We start from the raw sequence: 22,352 nt of genomic DNA on the forward strand, positions 1-22,352 counted from the left end.
AGTAAGAGAAACACATGTGGTCCAGGCAGGATCATGTGGATGCAGTTAGTTATTTCTCTCTGGATCTCCTCGTTACTGAGTTCAGTATCAAACAGTCCTGGAGTGTCGATCACAGTAACACGTCTGCTGTTGATTTCAGATGTCTGTCTCTGACTCTCTTTAGTCACTGATTCAAAAGATTCTTCTGCTGTAAACGCTTCTCTTCCTAAGATTGTGTTTCCAGTCGCACTTTTCCCGACTCCAGTTTTTCCCAGCAGCACAATCCTCAGCTCTTCTTCATTCTCTGATGAACCTGGAAAAGAGGAAATGCATCAGTTTTACAGCCTAAAGTTTTTTTTTTGTCTCTCTCTACAAAATTTGATCCTGTAACATAAAAGAGGTCTTCTGTCTGCCTGTTTAGTATTTATGCAGTTTTGTGTGGTTTGGAAACGCTCTGTCCACTCTACAGTTTACAGTAGCTCTCTATCAAATTCACATTATCTGGAAAGTTTAACAGCTCTCGTTTTAGAATCAGGAGGCATGACAGAGATTACAATTTTCATAAATTGAATTATTTCATAGATTTATTTTAAGAGAAATTATTCACATTATAATATTACACCAAACTGCTTCAGAACACTGTAGTAGTTCAGGGATTGGCCAAAATTATTGTATTGACTATTGTAAAAATCTTTATTTCCTAATTACAAAGTTAACCTTATTAACTTTGTAATTTTTAAATTTAATTTTGTAGAATATTGCATTTTAAACTTCTGTTTAAAATACAAATGTATAAAACTCTAATATAGACTCAAACTCTACTGTAGTAATAATCAATTTCAAAACATGCTGTGTAGTTTAATACCAAACTATTTTTTATTTTTTTACCTTGTGACAGTAAATGCGTTTCTAGTGAATACATTTTCTTCTTCAGCTCTTCATATTTCATCAGTTTCTTCATCTGCGCCTCCAGAAACATCTCTGTGGTCCATTTCTGCTTTGTCTTCATTATTGAGAGGAGCATCGGGAATAATGAGGAGGAAAGCATGAACTCCAGGATGACAGAGAGACACACAGCGGAGAGTCTGACGCATCACTTCCTCCTCTGAGAGACCAATCAGTGCTGGAAGCTCCAGCAGATTAATCAGATGATCATGAAGCTCCACGTCTGATCTTCTGTTGGTCTGCTGCAGGATCTGCTCTGATACGGAGGATTTTAATGTCCCATCGCTCCCGCAACAACCAGATTCAGCTTCACACTCTCTGAAACTGATAATGAATTCTGTACATGCCAGCATTCACAATCATAATACACATGCAGAATTTGTCCATCTGTCATTTTCTCATGTTTAGCATCAGATCTATAAAACTATTTTATGCTTTGCTGTTACTGTAAATCATTTTTACGTACAGTCGGGGCGAATCAACTCTGGACTACTTCTTTCTGCTGCAAAACAAATGAAGACACAAACTGTTAGTGGATCTGGGGATAGTTATTGTGCACTACAAGGGTCAGATTTAGATTGGTCTGTGTTCGTCACCTGTGCTGTCAGGGCTGGACATGTTGATGTTTAGCTCTCTCCTCTGTTTCTCTTCGTCTTCAGCTGATCATCTCTTCTGACTCCTGACGTCTGTCTGTTCTTCGTCCTGTAAGAGATTCAGCTCAGTCCTGTTCATTATGATCAACTTTTTGCCTTTTACAAAGAAAGATTGGATTCAAAATACCACAAATCTCATAAATTACACTTGAAATATTGTTAAAAATGTAGTTTGTTTATTGATTTACCTCTGTAATTTTTTTTTTGCTATTTTTTTTTTTTTAATTCAATGTAGATGTAATTAAAATCTAAATAGGTCAATATAACCCTTCTAATTAAATTATTATTACTATGTTTCGGTAGTGACAAATATCACAAAACTATCTGAAAATACAATATGAGAATAAACTGAACAATTACTTTGAATATTATACACTTTGCATACATACAAATATTTTGGAAAAATATTTTTTTTTTTTCCAAGTCGTTTCCAAGTCTTTGGAACAATTCTGTAGATATGGCCCATAGGACATAAATAAACTGCTCTCTGCATCAAAAAATGTAAAAGTCCAAAATTTAAAAGTTGTTTAAAAATATGTTGAACTACACTCATAACTTATGCAATTGTTTGTGCTCCAACATCTCATTGTACATGCTAAATTTGTACTAACATAACTGAAATAAACTACACGTGCTTCACAACAGCAAATATCTCTGCTTCTCAGCAGCGAACAAACGTTTACTCAGATTTGTTTCTGATACATTGCTGTGGCAAAAAAATGAAACTGAAACTTGTGTTACAGCACCTCATAAAGTTATTAATCACATTCATTAGCAGTGTTACATTTCACATTCATATTCCATACAACACACATAAAGAGAGTTTTTATTAGGAAATTACCTGCGAGTCGAGGTTTCTTCATGTTTAGACGTTTCTTTGTACCGACATGAAAGCAGGAAGAGGTTTGCAGGTGGAGTCAGTCACAATTAAAGTAGAAACCTGTTTGTCTGATAAGTGCAGGGAAAAGTTCGAGATTCAGTTCCTGTGAGACATAATGTGCATAAACAAAGAAAACAGCAGGTGACCTTAAAAACTTTAAACCACAAAAACAGATCTCGCAGTCTCGCGTAGCCAGATCTTCGGACTGATGGCTGAAGGTCTGGGACTTTGGCCGCTTTGAATGGCCAAGTCCCGCCCAAGAGGTCATATGACTGACAGGTAAAGCAACCAATCACGTTTTGTTTTGTGTCACGTCATTTTTAGGGGCTTGGAAATGCCGCCACAATAACAGAGCGGTGTGTAAAACTCTTGGGACATATTTTAAAGATTTTATGCCGTGAAATTGAAATATTCCACATACTTTTGAACATGAGGAGAAGATGCCATGATAATTTTCCAGTTCTGTTTTCCACCAACTTCTGATTGTCAGACCTAATCAGTTGGTTTATATTATGCCTTGCAAAATAAATAGATTGTTTTAATTTAATCTGGATTCTTCTGAAATCATTGATTAGTAGATTAAGTGGAGTCACTGGTTTCTTCATGATTAAAGAGTGTAAACAGATGTTCTCTTGTCTCCGTCTTCACTGCATCTGACAGTCATGTGTGCATTTCATGCCTAAAGGACAGCAGAGAACACAAATCATTCTGTTTATAATGCAAGCGAAGATAAAAAGCCTTTTTAAATATCTCATGCGTTCTTTACAGTATGCCTCATCTGTCTCTTTCTTGTCTGTCTTTCTTCATCAGAGCTGTGATGAAAAGTAGTGCAGGTATGCCCTTACAAAAAATTACTGCAGTTTTTTTAAAAAGTAATACTGCAGTTTTTGTTACATGTAGAAAAATGCAGTTTTTTGGACACGAAAAAACTGCATTATTGCCATTTTACTGCAATACATCTGAAGTACTATTGAAATACAACTGCAGTAGAGCTGTAGTATTACTAACAAACAACTGCAATAGAACCGCAGTATTACTGCAATACAGCTGAAGTATTACTACAATTATACTGCAATAAATCTGCAGTAGTACTGCAATAATACAACTGAAGTACAATTCAGTACTACCAAAGTGCAATACTAATAAAATGCTGTACAGTAACACTGAAATGCAACCAGAATATTCAGAATAACCAGTTTTATTTTACACAACTGCAATATAATAAATTAAGGTACAAAACAACAGTGAATGTCTCAAACAGCAATGCAACAATAAATGATTTTACTTTTCTTTAAACTTAAAATAACAGGCTGGGAGTTACACTAAAAGTATTTAGTGTTTATTTACACATCACACAATCATGCACATTTCTTCCCTCATTATTCAGACAGGTTTCATTTTTTGAAGATCTTATCCTCATCGTTCTGCTTGGTTCTTATGACTGCCTTCATCTCAGATGTGGAAACACTATTTTGGATGTAGTCTGGAAAAACAAAAACAAAAACTATCAGAAATTCTCAAGTTTCAGTTACACTTTTCACTACTACAGGCATATTTAGTATGCTTAAAATATATCTTGAATTGTGATGTCACCAAGTGTTTGTGTAAAGTATTCATTCTACTCCCATTTCTTATGGCATATTGGTCAGCATTAACAATGTCTTTGAACACTAACAGAAGTTAAAAGGTTGGTTCACCCAAAAATGAAAATTCTGTCATCAATTACTCACCCTCATATCGTTCCAAACCCGCAAGTCCTTCATTCATCTTCAGAACACAAATGAAGATCTTTATAATGAAATCTCAGAGCTTTCTGTTCCTCCACTGATAGTCCATGCAACTACCCCTTGCACAATAACATGCATTTCTGGGAAAAAGCATAGACACAATCATGTTTAAATACTGTACAGAGTCTTCAAATTATTTGCCCTCTTTATCGTTTTGGTTTTTCGTTCAAAATTCTAACCTTAAATAAATTAATTAAATAATAATAAAAAAATAATAATAATATAAAAAAACATAGTTTACAAATATACAAGTATATAATTTAAATATATCATTAGAATACAGTATATAGAATATATGTGCTCCACATTTATTGTGCCCCCTTCATTTAATACTGTGTGTAACCTATAACCCTCTACACACATAAGTGCTAATCCATGGCTAGGTGTGCATTACATGATTTTAATGCATGAGGTGGAGGCAAAGAACCACCCGACATGAAACGGGTTGCCTCCATTGAAGTCGATTAAAATTGTGTAATACACACCTGTTAAAGCTAGGTTAAAAAAATAAGTTAAAGCTGCCTTTAAAGAGATAGCTAACCCAAAAATGAAAATTCTGTCATTAATTAGTCACCCTTGTGTGGTTTCACCCCCGTAAGACCTTCTTTCCTCTTCTTTTTTCAAAATTGAGGTTAAACCACTGGAGTCACATGGATTACTTTCACAATGTCTTTCATATTGTTCTGGAACTTAAATGTGTAAGTTGCGTTGCTGCCTATAGAGAGGGGTCAGAAAGTTTTCGGATTTCATCAAAAATATCTTAATTTGTGTTTTGAAGATGAATGAAGGTCTTACGGGTTTGGAACGACATGAGGGTGAGTAATTAATGACAGCATTTTCATTTTTGGGTGAACTAACCCTTTAATGTTTGTGGAGTACAATTTGACTGGAAGGGTAAAACTAAGTTAATTTTCATGAGTTTGTTTGGTTACAGGTCATTAGATCTAGCGTTCTGACTGTATGTGTGTGCTACAGTACAAGCAGCGCACTGATTTAAAATAGCGATGGAACTGATTGCAATTATCTGCATTCATTGTTTTAATGCACACCTTCCAGTCAATCAGAGAGAATCAAAGAGTCCTCAAAAAACTGTTGAGAGCTGATGTTAAGCATTGAGAATAATTGCTGTTATAACTAGATTTCATTACCTTTCCACTGCCTCAGCTCTCTCTCTGTTTTCATACTGAAATTACACTAATATTGTAAATCTTCTTTTAGCTCTTTGACTTCATTTAACTCCTCAATCTCTTCATGTCTGAAGATCTCTTCCATGGCTGAGGAGACAGAGGACTTATACACTTGATTTCTCCAGCACTCCCACAGGTCTTAGTTTCTGAAATACAATAGCAGTTATTGTGTATTCTAAACTATAAAGATAATAGTTAATAAAAGATCAATTAAATAAAGTAGATTACTGCTCACCATTATTTGAGTGCTTATTTCACCACAGCCATCATACTCTGTTGAATTATATTTTCGTCTTTTTTTAGTTGTTACCAGTGCATTTTCCTGAAAATAGCAATCACACACTGATAAAATGTCCATTTCCACACATTAATGTCACACTACTGCACATAAATGCTGGTGTACGGTGCTGTGAAAACAAATCCTGATTTATTCTATTTTTGCGTATATATCCAGCACTAAATATCGTCATATATTCCTAAGACAATTAACATAAAACAAAGGCAAATACAGTTACCATTAATAAACTGTATTTTGTGTTTATTCAGGTTGCCTGTTTCATGCACATTTTTTTTGAAGATTTGAACCAATTTAAGTCAAGTCACCATTATTTATATAGCGCTTTATACAATACAGATTGTTTCAAAGCTGATTTACAGTGATAAAAAGAAAAATAATGATGCAAACAGAATTCACATCTGCTGTGAAGCAGCTCTAAACAGTAAAACATGTCATTGTTCAGTTGAAATCAGTGTTGACTCAGTTAATTTCGATTAACTGTATAAAAATCATCAAATATAAAATAATTTCAATGCATCTAGATAGCAGTGGTGTCATCATCTAGCTCAGTTCAGTCCTCATCAATAGTGCCGGTGGAGTCAGATCAATAATATTGCTGAATATTATTAGTCCCCAAATAAGCACGCCGAAAGTCGACAGCGGCAAGGAACCCAAACTCTGTCAGGTGACAGAATGGAGAAAAAAACATTGGGAGAAAGTATGTTTAGTTTAGGGATCAGTTCTCCTCTGACCAACAAATAAACATGGTGTGATTATGATTCAGGCTGCATCACAATTTAGTGTGAAATATACAGGACTGTAGGCCTACAAGTAGCTGGAGTTACGGATCTCATTTAAAGACTAAAATCTAAAATCAGGTTTACATTTGTGGCTAACTAGAATGTGAGTGACCTTTAAAGCATTTCCAGAAATAAAGTCTCACCAACATCTGTTGAGTGCCTTTTCACTTTCTCTCTTCTCCTCTTTCCTAATGCTTCCTCTGTTGCAAAGAGGGGTACACTGTACACTTTTCAATGATTTTTTCCTCATGTCAATTAGGGGTTGATGCTCTCCTAGAAACAAACAAACAAATACACAAATACAACCTCATTGCCATTAAAGTGAAATTACTGAACCTAATCATAGGAGCTTTATTTAAAAAAAAAAATGCTCATAAAAAATAAATACAATTAAATAAATTTAATCAGACAGATTTAGTCGTTTTTGCATCTGAAATCTTCACCTGCATTTCAGCGTATCACTGAACTGCAGTTATATTGTATCTGTACTTCATTATACTGCAAATCTACAGTTGCACTTCAGTTTTACTGCTCTTGAACTTTAATGAACTGCAGTTATATACTTCATTATACTGCAATTGTCCAGTTGTACTTCATTGTACTGCATTTATACTGCTTTGTACTGCAGTTTCACTGCAGTTGTACTTCAATTTACTGCAGTTATTTTTTGTAAGGGTGTGTCATGTTATTCTTTTAAATTATGTAATTAAAAGTTTATTCTCAAACCCAAGAGAAGAAAATATAAACCAGTGGACATTCAAGCTTTGATGATCCATATAATGTATTTTAAAGTGCCCCGCATTACCCAAGTCCACACTTGTATTTAAGCTGAGGAGCTGCTTAAGGGACAGTTCACCCAAAAAATATAGATTCTGTCATCATTTACTCCTTCCACTCATTCCAATAATGAATGAGCTTCTTTTGAAGAATGCTGGTAACCAAACATCTGACGGTAGCCATTGACTTCCACAGTATATCATACTGTCAACTCTTTGGTTACCAACATTCTTCAAAATATCTTCTTTTGAGTTCATGAGAGTAAAATAACTTAGACAGCTTTGGAACAACATAAGAAAGAATTGAAAATAATAACATCATTTTCATTTTTGGGTGAACTTTAAGTAATCTGGGCACAAAACACAGAGGGTTTTATCTGTGATTTTGCTATGCTCTGTCACTTTAAGACAAGATTGAACCTGTGTTTAAACAAAACACAGAAACTCGATATAAGGTCTGATACTCACAGGTCAGATCATGATCATCGTCTGGGTGCTTTCTGAAATCCAAAGCATTGTTTAGACAAGAATACACACATGATCAGACTGATGAGCAGTGCTTTATGAAATAAAACCCCTTAAATTCACTTACCAGCTGCTGTTGACCCTCGTTTGGCTCAGTTCCCCAGAACAACAAACCACTTCAACAGCTACTCTGGAGAAAAAAAATAAAAAGTCTTGTTTTACAGGTCAAATGTTTAAACATTCTTACATCAAGATGCATTTGTTAGACAAGCAAAATGACAGCAGATATTAAGTCTTGTTTCCTAAAACAAATATCAAAAATAGGTGAGCTTACTCTTAAAACAAGCACAATATCTGCCAGTGGAGAAAGAACCAGAAAAGATGGTATTTTTCATACCACTTACACTTATCTGGGATGCATTCCTTTATTTAATGAAAGTCCAGAATCAAGAATACATGTCCAAACTAAAGCCGAGTCAATGCACTGGTTTCTTCATGATTAAAGAGTGTAAACAGATGTTCTCTCATCTTCACTGCATCTGACTTCAGCAGAATCACAATATAGCGCTACATTTCTCCAAAATCCTACCTGGTTTCCAGAAAACAAGCCAACAACATAAAATCAATCTCAGTAAATCCCAAGCACAGGAAAACACCTCCTAGAAAAACAAATACAATCAAAACATTACATTTATAAAAAAAATAAAAATAAATGCCATTGCCACTAAATTGTTGAAATATTAATCTATACACAAACAGAACTAGAATAGAAACCGATGCAACTAAAATTATTTTCTATTTGTCTGGAACGCGGAGCCCTCCTTCATATGAACGTACATTAATCACAATCACACTGAATCCACCGGAGGAACTGCTGTCTACATCACATGAAGCTCCAAAGCACAAGGAGATGAGGGGGAAAGGCTAAAATAAGATACAAATATAAAATCCCTCATTCTACAAAAGAGTTTCTAGTCATTTAAAGCACAAACCAGCATCAAATCAAATCAAATCACATTGGTTGATTAGTGAATGAAGTGAACATGAAGTTTAACTACAGGTTTAACTCAGGTTTAATTCTAAGCAAATGAAGATGCAAAAATGACTGAACAGACAGGTTTCTTTATGATTAATCTGCGTAAACATTCTCTGACTAGGACGTGTTTCAGCTCTCGTCTCCATCTTCACGGCATCTGACTGCAGCAGATCACAAACATCAAGCAATCAACAACAATCTCAGGAAAACACTGGACAAACAAATACTTTCAAAAGATTTTAAAGATTATAAATGAATGTGTGTCATGATTTACAATATTAAACACATCATGGCAGGAAACATGAACTCACCTGAAGTCGAGTTGGGGTTCAAGCTTCTGAGGTGATTTCATTCAGATATTAATGACTGAAAATGTTCCTCTCTGCTGCAGTTGCATCACTGGCTTTCAGAAGAGACGTCTGATCTCAGATTTAGTCATTTTTACAGATCCAGTTTTTCCCAACACGCTGTTAAAAAAACCTGCTGTCTTAAATCTTTAAGTACAATCAAGTTAGCTGTACTGAAATTACATTAAAATGACTTAAAAACCAAGTTGAATCTTGTGTGTACCTTATAAAATAGTTGAAAATGACTATTTTGATGAGTAATATGCAAAAACACATCATTACTTATTGATCTTATCAGTTTTCCCAGCAGAACCAATCACTGAGCGTCAGATCTTTCTGCTGATGATGGTTTTTCCATGTTGCACTTTCTCCAGTTTTCCTCTCATGAATCTCATCTGGATCTGCTTCTGGAGACTCTCCTGAAACAGAAACATCAAATCACTCAACATGATGTTCAATTAAAGCTCTTTTCTTTTTAGGGACATTGACATTTCAGGAACTTGCAGATGTTTGTAATTAATCTGGCCAGGACTATCAGCGCTTCACATTTAACGTAACCCATCATCTACAACAGCTAAACAACTTACAGCTGGAGTTCTCCATCATCATTCCTTCAATCTTCTGCAGCAGTTGATCATCTCGTATCTGATCTTCTGATTTACTCTTTATTATTGAAGCAGTGCATCTTTCCTCCACATCCAGTCACATTTAAATACTGCAGATCCTCACGATCTTTCTGCTTCAGATGTTCATCAATGCTTTGATCCAGTTCGTCTCCACATGTGAAGTGAATCATGATGTATTTCTGAACCAAATAAACATTTCATCGTCTCCAGTTTATCTTTACTTGAAGATTTTGAACTTTCGTCAAACATTCACTAAATAAAGCAAACCTAAACAGACTGAAGGAACACAACTGCTGTTAGACGGGTCATATTTATTTCAACAGTCACAGATTCACAGACAGTAATAATCAGCGACAGTCAAAGCTTAAACACTAAAGTGCTGCTCTGAATAAACAGATGTACCTTATTCTAAAGGCTTTACTACAGTAATCCACGCATGCTGTTGCTTAAAGCCTGAAGAAACGACACAAAGCTACACAACATTACAGTATATATGTGACCGTTTTACAATGTGCATTTCTCATATTGATCATGCTTTGCTACTTAAATTATCACAATATGTTAAGAGAGCATTGCTAGAATGACTATTACACTATGAATAGCTACTATTTTCACACTGTTATGACAGAAATGGTTAAATAACAGCACTAACTTCTGCTTACACTTGGTTAGAATATGTGATAAACATCTACATCATGCTTTTTTTAGAGTAATAGCTTGAAATCACATTATTTAGCACAAAGGTTTACTTCTTATTTCAACTATGTTTTTGTAAAACAATTACTGAACCACGAATTGGTGAAATGTCCAGATGAATTACAGCTGAATTCTTTCTCAGTTGTGAGTTGTGTGTAATTTAGTAACATTCTTAATGACTGGTGAAGCAGCTCAATGAGGCCTCAAGCGCCTCTTTCAGAGGTTAACGAGCTCACGCTGTATAGGCCTACTGCAATTTTGGAGGGATTTATGGTATTTTTTTATTTATTTGCCTCAAAATTATGCCTGTTTTTGTAAATATTTACACAAAATGGAAACATTATATGTAAATTTAACTTTAAAAAAAGATCAGGGCCTGTATTCACAAAACCACTAAGAGTTTTTTCTCTTAAAACCTATCCACAAAGCTGCTGAGACAAACTTTTATTAAGGAATAGAGAGAAGTCTTAAGCTCTGAGTAAGGCGGGGTTTACCTCGTTGCTATGGATGATGTCAGTATGCTTATTAACTATGCACACAGTGATTGGCTGATAGGGGAGGGGTCTCTGTCAGAGAAATATTTATAGAAATATTGTAGAGCGCGATATTATGTTGCCATATTCAAATAAAGGTTTAAAATAATGTTAATTGCCACATTCAAATAAAGATTTTAAAATGCAGGCTAACTGTCACTAATTAAATATGTTCAGCTAATTGTCAGCCTCTTACATGTGTGCTTCTCGTAGTGGATATCCATATAATCAGCTTTTTAATTAACAGAGTAGAATAATCATGACTGATAGTAAGAGATGCAAATGTAAAAGAAAACCAAACTGGACGCAAGAACAGCTGTTACTTCTCGCTCAACTGGTTAATGAAAAGAATATAATCAAAGGAAAATTTGGAGTTAATTAGGATAACCTCCGAACCCTAAAGGCTATACCTTTTTTAAAAGCTCATTATCATCAAATGTTTCTGAATTGTTTACATTCTGAGACTGATTGCAGGAAACGGCCATTAGTAGTGGTTCGGTTTTAGTGATTTATGAGTCCTCTTCACGACTCCTAACGTTTCACAGATTTAGGAGCTAGTTTTAGCGCTAAAACACTTTGTGAAATACTCTTAAATTTAGGTCTGACACGCCCATTATTTTTAAGATTTTCTCCTAAATCGACAAGTTATGAGCTTAAGATGTTTTGTGAATACGGGCCCAGTTCTTTGTGTGTGTGTGTGTGATTTTTATTCATGTAAATAATTCATGAAAAATGTGCCATGCTTAAATGCTAGATTTACCTTATAAAATATAACCCATGTTATCTTCTTTTTAAAGTACGTCAAAAGTTGCACTTGAAAAAACATGCAATAGCTCCTTAATACTGAGTTTTGATCGGCCAATCGCCATTATTTAGTTTATAAATTATACACAGAGAATATTAATATTCAATTTTAAAGTATCTTTTGATTTTTTTTTTTTATATAATGTCAAACGGATATTCAACATTTTATGTCTTCAAAACATTATTTCTGCATTTGTAACTGCAGGTTAAATGCATTCATGTCCTGCATTAAACAGTGTGTAAATACATCTAATGCCACTTCAGATCTGTGTTTCCGAATTGCTCTGCATTGCAAAGATGAATTTTGTTGATACTGATTTAATTCGCCTGGTAACATCCCAAATGTCTTCTAATTCTAAGTAACTGATTCCTTTAATTAAAAACAACTAGTTTGAGATGTATAGGCTATCCCAGGGGTGTCGAACTCAGTTCCTGGCCACAGCCCTGCCGAGTTTAGTTCCAACCCTGCTCCAACACACATACCATGTAGTTTTCAAATAAACCTAAATGATTAGATTAGCTGGATCAGATGTGTTTAATTAGGGTTATATATATACTGTGTAGGGCTGTGGTCCTCCAGGAACTGTGTTTGACACCCTTGGCCGATCCCAGTTTTGCGTCCCTCCCACTGTTAAAAAGTAATCTGAGTAAACTCTGAGTAAATTTAAAATAAGCTACTTTTTACTTTTACTTGAGTAGATTTTTAGACTGGTACTTTTACTTGTACTTAAGTAAAATTTAATTAATGTAATGGTACTTTTACTCGAGTAGAATATTTTCATACTCTTTCCACCTCTGGTCGAAAGATGCCATACAGCTCTTTTATTGACGAACAACAAATATTGAATGAGTTTTAGTGTTTTATTTAGATTCTGAAAGTCTATACTAACAACTGAACCCCCACAAACAGACACATAAAATTATCTTTGACAACGGTTCTGTGTATCACTGAGCAACACCCTTAGCAACATAAACAATCAATAATACAGCATAAAAACTGTTTCTTGTATTATGTATTTCGGCAGAATTAACTGTTTGTTATGTATTTAATGAAGTATGAGTGACCCCTGCTGGCGTTATGCTGCATCTTTCGTCTTTAATTTTGAGACCCCGCCCTTCCTCTGTCTAATAAACGCTCACGCGGAGATGTTGATGTGTGTGGCGCGTCCATATGGGAGGAGTTGGAGCTCTAGCTCCCCTCGCTGGAGGTAATGGGTGGATATAGACACCTAACCACACCCTAACCCTACCCTTACCCTATCGCTAAACATAACTCCACTCATTAGTTCACACAGAGGTGGAGCTGGACATCCAGAGAGGGGGAGCTGGAGGCCATTTGGCTCTGCAGTGAGCAGTACTTGCGTCTGAGTGAAACACCACAGTTTCTGAATCCGAAGTGAGGAGGGAATATTACTGCATTTATTAGTTTTCTGTTTCAGGTATGATTCTGTATTTTACACTGACGCTTGCAAGCTCGCCCTGTGCCACGAATCGGTCTGTTTTAAAACTAAAAAACGGTAATGTATGTGTGTGAGAAAATATCATATATGGTGTTAAAACAATAAATGACAGCTGATAAGAGCTCTGTTTTTATTTAAGCTCCATTAGATGAGAAGCATGTTCGAAACACTCTCTTGCTGTTTACTGTTGCTGTCAGGAACTATTTTTTAGCGGAAGGACAGCATTTAACGAACTTGCTTCAAAAAAAGTAACATTTCAAAACATAATTTCTGGTTTTACTATTTCTTATTGTGTGGTAACCGTTTTATGAAAGCAATAAGGTACTCGAGGCCATGCTGTATCAGGGATGATTTATTCACTATACAGCACGGCCTCTGGTGGTAGGGTGGATTAGGGTAATGTCGGACACTTTTAGAAACCAAAACAATATATCAAAATGTTATATCATTATGAAATCCCCAAGATGTTCCCTATCTAAATCATAAGATATCATTCAGATATTGTAATTAAAGGGGAAATGGCACATACATTAATGCTCCTTGTGCCAAATCGTTGAAGAATTTGTGGATTTTCTAATGTGGGACAGCTCATGCTCAAATCTGAGACACTATGTTTTGGGTTATAAATAGTCAAATTTTTACACAGTAAACTTTACACTCATGGTTAAAGGTGCATACCCATGTTTGCTTAATTAATTAATTTAGTAGGCCTACAGTGCATTTGTTGTCTTCATAAGTCTAAAAACTAGTAACCTATATGTTCATATGGAATGTTACAATTATATAACACAGGAAATATTATTTAAAATAATTTATTTTAAAATGTCAGATTTCTGGCAGCAACAATAATAATAACCATGTAATAAAGTCAAAAATGTAAAATTGAACTTAATAAAGAAAGATAGCAAAATAATTTCATAATTAAAAAAAAAAAAAAAAATATATATATATATATATATATTTGGAACATGGAATGCTTTTAAAACGGTTATTAAACTTCTATTATTATTATTATTATTATTATTTTTTAAAAAGCTTGTGTTAAGCAAACTGTAATGGTAAAAACACTTAATAACAGAAATAAGCAGCTAAGGCCAGTCATGGACTCATCACGGTCCAGGATCCTATTGTCCTCTAGTCTCTAAATTTTGAATCTGGATCTTAAAACAAATAATATTTCTGCATTATAAGCTCAAAAATTAACAAAAATACATGTATGATATTTATTTTTCTTAATGCACATTTTATCAATTGAATAACAGTATATTTGACTGTTCCACATTAGTCAAAACATTCTTAACACATTTTAACAATATTATTGCAAATTTTGATGTACAAATACATCACAAATATAATTTGATAACAATTTAGAACATTGTTTTATTTATAAAAGATTTATATCCTTAACATTAATTTTGTCTAAATCCTACGTCACTGTCATTTCAGTAAACTTTACAAGAGGTACTTCCCGTCTGAAGATTTTCATAGCCACATTTCTGACATAATTTCCAGAAAGTCAAGTGATTTCAATAACTTGACACCCCTGCTTGAATTCAACACCAAGCATGCTTTAATGTTGTAAAAGATGAGATAAATGCACTGAAGCTTAGGTGTTCCACATTAAACTAATCCACCCTACCTTGTTGCTTACATACTTAATAAACTGTGTTTCTTATTTTCTTTGAAGACTGGAGAAAACTCAGAAAATTGGTGCTGGACTGCTCAGATTCCTGTAGTATGTGATATGTGATCATATATCTGACCTTTCATCAGCGTCTCATCAGATTCAGGATCCCTGAGAGAAACACACTGACTTACAGCAGATAACATTCATACACTTACACTTATAATGATAGTTTTGTTTTATAAGAATCCTCATTTAGTTTTGACTCACCTGAGGATCTTTTTACGTGTTATGAAACACATGATCACGAGGGCAATTAGGACAAAAAGCCCCAAAGACTGACCTATACAAGTGAGAAAAAAATTAAATCAGCTGATTAGTGCAAAAAAAAAAAAAAAAAAACAGAGTAAATTACATTTGATAATAATGTGACCTTCATAAGACAGAAAGAGTGGTCATCTATTAAAAACAGGGTGAATCAGCTCTGCTCACACTCACCGCTGTGTGTCTGAGTCAGTATTTCATCTGAACACAGGTATATTTTCTGCTCTTCTGATTGAGGTAACCACTCACACTCCTGTTTCTTCTGATGCATATTTTTATCCAAGCATATGTCGTTTCTGTAGATGATGGTGATCATTGCAAATGTAAATATAATTGTGCCAATCTGCCCAGATCCAGTTTTTTGGTCTTTCTTCATATCAATCTCATTTTCAGCTGGAGTCTCTCTTGAAACTGAAACAGAAACATCAAATCACTCAACATGATGTTCAATTAAATCTCATTAACAACTTTCTCATATAATTCTATCTGACATGTAGCTTACTTTAAATGTAATAAAAAAAATTAGCTTCATTGATGTTATATTAAGTTTGGGTCAGCATACTTGGCCACGTCATGTCATTACTAGTGCAATAAATTTGGTTTTCCATGTTTAACCTAATTTGTAGTCATTAATTACAAACGAATCATAACTGTAATCATTAATTACAAATTAATCATAACTAATCATAAAAAAACTACCAACAAGAATGTAATCTCACAACAATAAAACAACTTACAATTAACAATGCTGACCATGCTGTGTCTCCTCCTCATTTGTTCCATGATAAACATCCTACCGTTCTCCATCATCATTGTGTCAATCTTCTGTAGTAGTTCTTGGACTTGACCTTTCACGGTCTTATTGTTATTGAAACAGTGAATCTTTCCTCCACATTCAGACACCAGGCACTGGAGATCCTCATGATCTTGGTGTTTCAGATGTTCATCAATTGTTTCATCCAGATCATCTTTGTGTGTGAACAGAATCATGATGTATTTCTGAACCTCAGGACCAAATAAACACTGAATATAATCCAGGATCTCTTCCTCATTTTCAAGTGGTTTCTCTAGAGGAACGGTGAGCAGAACTGCACTGAGTCCTGCTGAACATCGAGAGACCAGCTGCTCTTTCATCATCTCCAGCTGCTCTTCATACAGATCTGGATCCAGTAGATCTGGACAATCAATCACAGCAACCTGCTTCCCACTGATCTGAGTTTGACCATCACACACTTCAGCTTTATGCTCTTTAAACAAGTTTTCTCCCAGAATGGTGTTTCCAGATAAGCTTTTCCCAGAAACATTTCTGCCCATCAGAAGAATCCGGATCACTTTATAATGAAGTTGATCTTGATTGAAGTTGATCTGTGTCATCTCTTTCAAATAGTTCTATCAAGAACAGTCAGATCAAAATGTTTAACAGAAAATAAACAGTCTGTGCATCAAATCAAATAGAATGCACACACACGTTTGTTTCTGTGAATTGTGAGGACTTTTCTTAGACTTCTATTACTTTTATACCCCTAAGCCTAAACCTACTCCTTATAGAAAACCTGTTTGCATTCTTACACTTTCAGATAAACATAATTTACTATTTTTAATCACAATATAGTACTGAATTTTTAAGTACATATTACTGTTTTTTACACAGCATAGTACTGAAACTACCCTTGTAAAGGTAGTTAATGATTTATTACTCTCTTGCGACACTGGTTCTCTGTCTTTACTTCTGTTACTAGACCTCTCATCTCTCATGATTTACTCATCTCTCGATTTTCAGCTGTGGGTATATCTGGTACTGCTCTTTCCTGGCTCTCTTCATACCTATATGACAGACAGTTTTACATTTCTGGTCGGGATTTTAGATCCCCTACTACCCCCCTGAAACAAGGCGTCCCCCAGGGTTCCGTTCTTGGGCCTCTGTTGTTTATTATTTATATTTTACCATTGGGTCAGATACTACAGCGTAATGGATTTAGCTATCATTTTTATGCTGATGACATTCAAATCTACACATCATGCAGGCCTTCTCTTATCCACCCGAATCGGCAAAATTTCTGTTTGCGTGCAGAATATAAAAACATGGCTTAACTCTAATTTTCTGAAACTAAAATGGATAAAACTGAGATCATCATTATTGGTACTCCATCACTCACCACCAAAGTTCTTGCTGACTTTACTTGCGATATTACTGGCACTTTAATTGCTCCATCTAGTATTGTTAGAAATCTCAGTGTTATGTTTGACCCCTCTCTTTCATTTCAGTCTTATTGACTCTCTCTCTAAATTAGCATTCTTTCACTTACGATGAATTGTCCAGCTCTGTCCTTTCATTAGTACCAATGATGCAGAAACTCTCATTCATGCTTTTGTTTCATCTCGTCTCGATTACTGTAATGCCCTTTTCATTGGCTTGCCAGTGTAGGGAGTGAAATTATTTCCTTTACGAAATTAACTCAGGAACTCACAGATACCATGCAATAAAGCCATGAAACTAACCTGGAGAAGAGATCTCTAAAGACAACAAAAGATCCCCAAAGAGAACAGACAACACCACCCTAACCTAACTTATCTTCTTTGATCATTTATGACCCCCTTCTTCACCCTGCCATCTCTGCATCTCCCTCCTTCTCCCCAAAAGGGTTCACTCAAAGTTCATTAAGAATATGCAAATACCACATATCATGTATCTTGTGAACCTGTTGTTTTTCCCTTTCATGTTTGGTATCATTTTAAAGGTCTCGGTGCGATGGGTAAACTGGTCTCAATTTCACAGCAGTCACTTATATTATGGGAAATATTGGAAACTTAAGTGAATTCTGTACCTCTGTTGTGGGGCGGTCTCCTTTCAAAACCTGATAAACATTGCTCTACAGGTGTGACCATTTGGGGCACGAGAACAGCTCCTAGAGAGGTTTCTCATCCCCCATACACAGATCTAATCTGTTTTGGGGCAGAGAATAAATGTTTATGGGCCTTTTGTTCTGGTAGTATTTAAGGGAAAGTTGCAAATCAGTCGGGGCGATTTGTAGTCAGATCAGCCCGTAGTGTGGAGGGTATTTAATATGTTCCATACTATGTATCTTCTTCTTGAAGCCAGGTAAACATTTTATTCTTAGATTAATCTTTGAACAACTGATGTTATGTATTTTCTTATTTTTGAACTGGCTTCTTGTTTTATGTAATTGGCACGACACGTTTACCTGACCAATAATAAATTGTTATATTTGACTTATTCTGATCTCTTCTGAAATCATTTTTTTCCAGTAGATTAGAGTTGTAGTCTAGTGTTTCCACAAATCTGCGTCCAGGACAGATCATACTGAAGTACCAATGAGTGAAGCGGGGGCTCGTCATTAGGGATCTTCTGATTTCTGTCTACGAAACGTGAGGACATTTGCTCCTGATGTAGTATCAGTTAATCCTGCTTACGAGCGTGCAAATGAGGTTGATGGAGGTGATTATGTATCAATATATGAGTTGGAACCAGAAGAATCAACATTGTAATTCTTGAGTATATGTTTATGTTTTATTGATTAACACAGATCAGAGTTAATGGTTAATTATATGCTAACAATGATTTGTTGATTATTGATGATGTAATGAGTATATATATACATGATTCTTAAATCTGCACAAGAGTGTTCTAGAGGTAAGACATTACGGTGTCTTAAAGTGGCCACTGTTAGATTTTAGCAGAAACACTCTGTGCCCTTTTGCCCAGAAGATGCGCTGATGTGTGCTGAGCTTGCATATGTCCTAAACTTTGGCCTTGATTGCTAAAGAGACATTGTTCCATATTTAGATGATTTAGATGTCTGTGTCTGATAAGATCTTGTGATCATCCAATGGTGTAACTTCTCGTTTCGTATATATACTCCCCGATGACTTAATAAATGCTGAGCTTTGGTTAAACGGGACACTTGAGTCTTGTCTTTAATCACTGCCTCCCGGGTACCCGAAAGGTTTCTCTTCTCTGTGCATCCGAGCAAAACCTGACTGCCGATCTTGGTATTTGTTAAGAGTTAGATTCTAACACTGACTTAACAAGTTACAGTTTTCGTGATTATAGAAAAAATACACTTTTTATTATGTGCTAGCAGGGTGCAGCCTATTTAAAGGTATTATAGTCACCCTGTATCCTCTGAGTAAGATCAACTGGCGAGTTTGTGCCGTGCGTTCGCAGTTGGCCAGTGAATTGCAAAGCGACATTAGGTCGCTAATGAACGAATAATTGAAAGTATGGGATTTTTGGAATAATCAAATATCTAAGTTAATGTACAATCGATATCTGTGATCAGTTTAATTCTAAATATTGTCTAAGTTTAATGATCACTTGAAATTGGAGTCAGATCAAGCACGGAGTTAGACTAAAATTGAAACTAAATCCTGATAAATTCAAAAGCGCAAGTAAAAGACCGAACATGCATTAGACCTTCAACCAGGCCGCTGGATTCCGTCGTTTGGGCTAGCGGGTGGAGCCTTACACCAGCTACCTCTATTGCTAGATTACAATATATTCAAAACTCAGCCGCTCGTATTCTCACTCGCACTTAGCGTTCAGCCCACATCACCCCTATTCTAGCTGATCTGCATAGTGGCCTATTGTATCAAGTTTAAAATTCTCCTGCTTACTTTTAAAGCTTTGAATGGTCTGGCTCCTTACTATCTTTGCAATCTGCTCCTCCCCTATTCTCCACCCCTGATTCTTGACGTCCCTCTGTATCGCCTCTCTTCCATAGGGGGGCAGATCATTCAGTGTTGTTGCCCCTAAATTATGGAACTCTCTACCCAGATCACTCTGTCTTGTAATAGCTTGTCTGAATTCAAATCGCTGCTCAAAACTCACTTGTTTTCAGAATATTTATCTTTCTTAGTTAACTTCTGTTGATTCTGTCTTATATTATTACTCTCTGGGTAACTGATGTTCTTTTCTCTTTCTGTATTACTGTTTGATGTTTTCCTCACATTTCTGATGTTTATTGTAAAGTGTCCTTGAGCTCTAGAAAGGCACTATATAAATAAAACATATTATTATTTATTATTAATCCTTTTTTTTTTTTTTTTTCCTCGTGGGGAAAGCAGGCCGGTCCCCAGTCCCCACAATGTCAAAAATATCAGGTTTTATTATCCTTGTAGGGACATTTGGTCACACACACACACACACACACACCTGCGTCCCAATGTGCATACCATCTATTCTAAATTCAATGTGATATTAGTAATTTTTCAATAATATTTACGGCAGTTAGGGTGGATAGTATGCACATTAGGACGCAGGGTGAATCAGTTCTTTTCATTCTAGCGCACTCAGTAGGAAAACAATTATTTGAACCTTATATTAAACAACTAGTCTAATTTAATTCACAACAGTAGCCTACAGTAGGCTGTGTTAAGCGCAATAGTTTTCAATTAGGAAAGCTCTGAACACGAACCGTTTGTGTTGGTTCATATATAAATAAACAGTGTGGAGCAATATAAATCAAACGCATGTGAAAATGCGGACAAACACCATATTAACGCGACATATTCGTGTGAAGGTAAAAGACTCGTCTCGTTTGTTTTTCATCACAGTATATAATTTCCTGCCGAGTCAGAGGAAGAAATAGGACACTGAAGCATAGGCTACATCATTATTAAAGTGAAATATCTAAACAAGACTAATATCAAGCGTATTTCGTACCTAGAGAGGATCCTCAGCAAATAAAATATGAACACTGATTTAAAGGATTTAAGCTGCTGTTTTGTTGTTGTTGTTTTGTAGTGATGTGACGTTCGACACCGAGGCTTCGAAGCCTGTATCAAAAACACGAAGCATCTCTCAGTGAAGCACTGTACTGGAGCTTGATTCGTTTTGCCAAAACCACGTGATCTGTGACGTCCGAAGCTTCGTTTTCGCACACAACCACGTGACTGCTTCATATTCTGTTTCAAATAGCCCGAACCACTTGCGCAGTTTGAAGTGTCACTCACTTCTTCGATAAGAATGAATCAATATACGAATAAATATATGCATGGGTAGTTTTGTGCAAGTTCATTTTGTATTAATTCCTGCTTTACAATCACTTCAGCTGACCATTCTGATAATCTTCTTTTATTTTGATCATTTATGCATATCATATATATGACTCATTTATTCATATATTGTGACTCATTTATTCATATATTGTGTAAAACAATGACTGACAAGTAAAAGATTAATTTATATAGAGTTAATACTTTCTTTGCTTTATTTTCATAGTACAAACTGATTTATTATCTGAAACAATCCAAAAATGTCTGGGTCGTCTGGGACGCAAAGGCAGCTATTTCCACCTTTTGACCACAAGATGTCGTTAGTGTGCATCGTCTTGAAAAGCTTCGAGTAATGAACCTTTTTACGATACAGTTGAGGGGAAGCCTCGGTGCTTCGCAAAGCTTCATTTTTGAATCACTATTGTTTTGTCAGCTTTAATGTGTAGCTTCAGACTGCTGTGCTCGGTTTGAAATGACTTGTCTGCGGTGAGATGTGTATAGACTAGCGGCCCGCATGTGTACTGCACGTCGACGCGGACGACGACGCAGAAGTATAAATGAAAACCGACGCACAGTTTACGGCGTAGAGGCTACGGTGTAGGTCCGACGCAGAAGTATAAATTGGGCTTTAATCCACAATGTAGCATGATTAAAACATGGTAATATATATATATATATATATATATATATATATATATATATATATATATATATATATATATATATATATATATGACGGGTTATAGCCCCATCAGAAACTCGCTTAGCCCGGCACAGCCCCGCAAGGATTTCCAAATTATTTTCCTGTTTTTAACTCTCGGTGGCACTCTCATTAACATTGAAAAATAAACATTAAAACCTAAAAAAGTGCCTAATATGTAAACAATTGAAAATATGGGGGAGGGGTCAGGCAACTCAAGCAAGCAATGCGCTTTGCGCAAGATGGTGAATCTCAGTCAATTCACTAGAGAAAGTGAAAGTAAAAAAAAACTGAAGGCTTACGCTGCATTAACGGCGCATATTCTCTCTGAGACAACGAGAGATGAATCTACTTTAACATATGCTGATAACGGTATATAACTGTCTTAAATTATTCCCTTAATATTTCTCGTGGCTTGTATAGTGAAAAAACATGAGA

General features: G+C 35.5%; 2 protein-coding genes across 8 annotated transcripts in view; both read right to left on the bottom strand.

Annotated features, from left to right (window-relative positions):
* Positions 1-2,698, bottom strand: part of LOC131535851 (GTPase IMAP family member 4-like) — a 3,116-nt gene extending 418 nt beyond the window's left edge. The window contains exons 1-4 of the mRNA XM_058768357.1: positions 2,419-2,698; positions 1,521-1,626; positions 868-1,426; positions 15-292 (exon numbers count right to left, since the gene is read on the bottom strand). Coding sequence (XP_058624340.1) covers positions 15-292; positions 868-1,027 — 438 coding nt within the window. The 5' untranslated portion in view covers positions 1,028-1,426; positions 1,521-1,626; positions 2,419-2,698. The remainder of the gene's footprint in view (positions 1-14; positions 293-867; positions 1,427-1,520; positions 1,627-2,418) is intronic.
* A 654-nt stretch (positions 2,699-3,352) lies between these two features.
* LOC131538136 (GTPase IMAP family member 8-like) lies at positions 3,353-21,006 on the bottom strand. 7 transcript variants are annotated; one of them, XR_009270481.1, is made up of 16 exons: positions 20,883-21,006; positions 15,937-16,588; positions 15,374-15,610; positions 15,146-15,218; positions 9,720-9,937; positions 9,356-9,551; positions 9,097-9,252; positions 8,587-8,946; positions 8,154-8,338; positions 7,877-7,939; positions 7,753-7,784; positions 6,652-6,781; positions 5,667-5,753; positions 5,393-5,577; positions 4,188-4,324; positions 3,353-3,940 (listed from the first exon to the last, which is right to left on the bottom strand). XR_009270481.1 is itself a non-coding variant. In XM_058772003.1 (5 exons), exons 2-5 carry the CDS (start codon positions 16,571-16,573, stop codon positions 14,974-14,976), a joined length of 1,020 nt encoding a protein of 339 aa, XP_058627986.1. In that variant the 5' UTR covers positions 16,574-16,588; positions 20,883-21,006; the 3' UTR covers positions 14,205-14,973. The 7 variants fall into 7 exon arrangements, 1 of the variants encoding a protein (XP_058627986.1); XR_009270482.1 differs by having other exon boundaries at positions 8,154-8,408; XR_009270483.1 differs by lacking the exon at positions 8,587-8,946.
* Between the last annotated feature and the right edge of the window lie 1,346 nt (positions 21,007-22,352).

Source organism: Onychostoma macrolepis, chromosome 03 (genome assembly GCF_012432095.1).
Source record: "Onychostoma macrolepis isolate SWU-2019 chromosome 03, ASM1243209v1, whole genome shotgun sequence".
Lineage (NCBI taxonomy): Eukaryota > Metazoa > Chordata > Actinopteri > Cypriniformes > Cyprinidae > Onychostoma > Onychostoma macrolepis.

What these genes read in the sequence shown, in the direction of transcription:
- LOC131538136 (XM_058772003.1), bottom strand. Translation starts at nt 16,573, where the DNA reads ATGACACAGATCAACTTCAATCAAGATCAACTTCATTATAAAGTGATC. An exon ending in ACTGACTCAGACACACAGCG is followed by an intron (nt 15,219 to 15,373) that starts GTGAGTGTGAGC and finishes TCACTTGTATAG; the next exon opens with GTCAGTCTTTGGGGCTTTTT. An exon ending in ACACGTAAAAAGATCCTCAG is followed by an intron (nt 15,047 to 15,145) that starts GTGAGTCAAAAC and finishes TGTTTCTCTCAG; the next exon opens with GGATCCTGAATCTGATGAGA.